At 46.2% G+C, this 4,321-nt stretch overlaps 1 protein-coding gene across 1 annotated transcript; it reads right to left on the bottom strand.

The window, feature by feature from the left end:
* Nucleotides 1–3,470: 3,470 nt before the first annotated feature.
* Nucleotides 3,471–3,827, bottom strand: LOC104397642 (homeobox protein Hox-A4-like; the record flags this gene model as incomplete). Its single annotated transcript, XM_010007642.1, has 1 exon — nucleotides 3,471–3,827. A coding segment is annotated over one exon (357 nt), but the record flags the coding sequence as incomplete, so codon positions are not given.
* Nucleotides 3,828–4,321: the final 494 nt, after the last annotated feature.

The following is a 4,321-nucleotide window of genomic DNA, read 5'->3' as shown; positions in this document are numbered from 1 at the left end:
CAGAGCGGGGCAAGGGGGTACCCGGAGGGCGGGGGGAGGGGGGCCGGAGTTGCACGGCAAGCCTGTCAACATCTGTCTGCCTGTGTGAGGGCTCCCCCCACCCCTTCCTGGTTTACAAACACTGGGAAACAAGGCCACGGGATGGCAAGAACCCTGAAGGGGAAAAAAAAAAGAAAAAAAGAGAAAAAAAGTCCCAGCACTGGGTAATCCTCCAATACAGGACGGCTCTAGTTATTAAATACCACAAGGCGCTTGTCACAGCTGAGTTCCCCCTGTAATAAAACACCAGGTATAGCAAGAGCTGCAGGAGAAGCGAGGAGGGGGATCTGGGAAGCCTTTTTCTTGGTGGGTGGAGGGGAGGTGGGTGCCGGGGTTAACGGCGTGGCCTTCCCTGCGGCCAGCAAATTGACTCCGAGGTGATTTGGTCTTTCTTTGAATTATTGACAAACTTCCACTTCCAGCGTTTTGGGCCGCGCTCGTCTTTGTGGCCAGAGCAGATAAATCCGTGTGTGAGAGACACCAGGAGAGAGGCGGGGAGGGGGGGCTGGGGGGCTTGAAAGAGACATTTAGGTCCAAGTGCCGGATTAAAAAGAATACTGTCTTTAAAGGTCAAGGGTTTGAAGGGTCAGTCTGCTCCTCTAAAAAAAACAATTAATGGGATAGAAAATTTGTCCTCTCGGTGAACTCTCGGTTGCCTTAGCAAAGGGAGCACAATGCGAGAATTTAAACTGGACGGTAATTTTCGAAGTTATTATAAAGACGGGTGGTATCAGACAGGGAGCAGAGGACTCCCAGCCCGGGAGCAGTGTCCCGGTCCCAGCAAAGGCAGAGGAATAAGGAGGGGGAAAAAAGGAAAATTTACCTTAAACGACGATAACAGGCCATGGGGAATTTTGCAGTCCGCGGTTCAATCTCCAGCAAGAAAGTGTACATTTTTTAGGAGACAGCCAAGATGCTTTGTCTTTTACACATGACCACTCTTTTTACTTCTTCTCTTTCTTTTATTTTTTTTTTTATTTTTTTTTCCAGGAAAATCCTTCGCATCTTCACAGACTTTTCCAAGAGAATGCCTTTCAGAACCGCTGTTGAATCACAAAGAAGTATTTATTGTAGGAGGTGATTAATGATTCTCTCTAAAATTGCTATTTGCAGCGTGATTTCATTTCTCTTTACAATGGGAGCAAACCAGGTTTATACGCATAGGCTGCACACTAAAGAGATCCTGCATAGCTGGTTAACACATTTCAGCTGGAATTTTGCTTGGCTGTGCTACTTTTGGCTCTAAATATATTGAGGGATTCTCAAGCAAGGAACAAAAAGAAGAGCTACATGCTTGCAGACAGTAGTTACCTCACTTGCAGCTATTTTGTTCACCCTTTGTAAGGATGGAGCTGGCAATCTAGGGTTTAGTAAACAGTGATATGTGAGTGGAAGCACGCTTTTCAGGCCTTGGTCAGGTTTGGAGACAGCAGTGTTTGCTAAGGGTATTTCAGCCGCCCCTTTTCTGATGCCGATGTGCTCTGCCAGTAGCACGTTACATTTTTCTTCGGCATGATCTGTGTTCCTTGTCCAGGCAGGGATGCTGGTAGTACCTTTGGGCCTGGTGCTACCTTACCCAGGATGTGATGGTGCACCTGGTCCTGGCAGCCACACTCACAAGAAGAGAAGCATTGATTTAAAAAAAAATCCTTCTCGGATGTATTTGGGTAAATAAATAAGTCTTGGCCTTCGGGCCTTTCCTGGAGGATTTGGTAGCACCCGAGCTCCTTTCTAAGCCTTTTCCCACCCTGCTCAGTGCTAGTCCCTGTTGTAGAAGCCCTAGGCAAGACTGCCCGTTATCAGCTCCCCTTTGCCTGCGCTCCTGAGCTGCCTGAAGCAACGAGATGCGCAGCCTGAGCTGGAACCGCTTGAACCCCATTTTGCCACAAACGTTTCGACAGTCTCGGTCAATAAACCTCGGGAGTTTAACCCAGATTCATGTTTCTATTGAGGTTTTCTCAGCACATTTCGAAATAGTATTAGAAAACGAAAGGAAACAGAAACAGAAAAGGCAGCTCAGAGAAACTTTAGGTTACCGCCCATGTATTCCCCTTCAAAAGTGCTAGCCAATTGAGAAACCATAATGGGGCGAAAATGAACGAATAAATCACGACTGGCTAAAGATTTAAAGTGTTATCATGGGGAGCATGTGTGACTTTTCTTCCAGCAAAACCCGTCGTGGGAGCTTATTGGCTCCCAGTGGAAGCTCAGTTTCTCTGTAACGCAGCAGAAAATAGTCGTAGAGACAAGCATGGAGAGCCGGAGTAATCCTGCCGTAAATCCGCTAAGGAGAATACCACTCACCTATAGAAAACAGCAAGACTTTTCCTCGTCCTATAGCGCATTTTGTTTTGCTTTGTTTTCTTTTGTTTTGTTTTTCCAGCCGGGCAATTAGGAGTCAGGAGGTTTTTCACTATATTTAAAGCAACTATTACCTTATTGACAAGATGAATCCAAGCTAAAAGAATACATTAAACCGTTGTTTTCCATTCCTGGTGCCAACACCAGTCAACCACCGGATGGATGAAGCAGCACCGAGTGGACTTGTGTTTCAAGCGTTTAATTCTTTTGTACAGAATTATCTTTATTACCAGCATTTGGCACTGTTATACATTACACCAAAAATCCACAAACTGTACATGGACCCAAACGATTTAGACGGTGCCAAATACGAAGACAGCAACAGCTTTTATAGCAGTATTTCTTTAAATAAATGCAACAGGGAACGTGGAGAAAAACTAATAGATCACAGCTACTGCGGGGGCTACACTTAAAACCAGTTAAATTACCTTTGATACATTAAACATTTTCCTTTAGACAGCGTAAGGGGACGTTTTTCGTAAGTCTTTAACCTCCCGTGGACGTGTTCGTCCTCTCTCTCGTGCTGGTGTGTGCAGACGTGTATGTGCACCCTCACACACACACACACACACGCACACACGGGAATCCACGAACACGCCACGGAACAGGGCTATTCAAGTCAATGCCTTACACAAGTGTTTCACGAGGTCTTTGCTTTGTTTTAACCGTCTTTTATTTTTTAAAGTGTTCTCAAGGAAGGGGGAAAAAAAAAAAAAAAGACCAAAAAAAGACACACAAAAAAAAGACAAGAAAAAGGAGTCCGTCTTAGGTACAGACAATTCGTCCGTGACAGCATCCAGCCCTCTTTTACACCGAGGGCAAGAGAGCGTTTCCATAAATAGAAAAAAAAATTATGGGCATGGAACCATTATCTATATACAATGTAGACAATCGTCCGGGTTTTGGTTTAAACATGTGCCCCTTCTTGGGCACGTCTCATCTTCCTTTCCTGCTCCTGCTTTGTTTTACACAGTTGTTTGGTCCAAAGGGCCAGCCTCCACCATGGGGCTTCTGGAAAACCTCAATAGGTAGGGAAATAGATCTATATATATTTAAACCCCAAAACGTACTTATAGCGCGGCTGCATTGGGTGTAGCCCCATCGAGCGGACGGGGGTGGCCCTGTGTCTGTGCTTTGGACTGCTGGCTCAGTGTGGACTGGTTTGAGGAGCGCATCTTTGTGTTAGGCAGTTTATGGTCTTTCTTCCACTTCATACGCCTGTTCTGGAACCAGATCTTGACCTGGCGCTCGGAGAGGCAGAGAGTGTGCGCGATCTCGATGCGTCGCCTCCTGGTCAGGTAGCGGTTGAAGTGAAACTCCTTCTCCAGCTCCAGAACCTGCTGTCTGGTGTAGGCAGTGCGAGACCTCTTGGGCTCCCCTCCGTTGTAATTGGGATTGACTGAAACGTGCACACACAGGATCACACACACACACGCGGAGGGGAAAGAAAGGGAGAGAAAGGGGGGGGGGGGGGAAGCGATGGGACATAATCATTATATAATAACTTGACACCAGGTTCACATAAGATACATAAACGGCAAGAAAAATTGTTTCACGGCCTATCGACAGTGGGGACAATCGAGGAGCAATAAAAAATGGTGATGGGCATTTGGGTTAGAAGAAAAGCTTCAAAGACACATGGCCCAGAGCCACTGCAGGGCAATTAAATTTATGGGGGCTATAATTACTGCCCTAACAGTTTGGCGTCTCGTAAATCTTTTCATAAAGGACCCCGGATACAAAAGGTTTCTCACTTTTTTTTTTCCTTTTTATTATTATTATTAGGAAACGCAGAGGGAGAAGGAGGGAAAAAACCCAAAACAACAACAATAAAAAAGAAAAGCCACACACGCAACTAGCCACCCCGGCCCCGGGAGCACCCTCCCCCCTTTCCCTCCTCTGCAGGCGCATCCCCACCTCC

Source organism: Chaetura pelagica, unplaced genomic scaffold (genome assembly GCF_000747805.2).
Source record: "Chaetura pelagica isolate M959 unplaced genomic scaffold, ChaPel_1.0 scaffold10, whole genome shotgun sequence".
In the NCBI taxonomy this organism is placed as follows: Eukaryota; Metazoa; Chordata; class Aves; order Apodiformes; family Apodidae; genus Chaetura; species Chaetura pelagica.
This window is presented reverse-complemented; position numbering and strand designations above follow the sequence as displayed.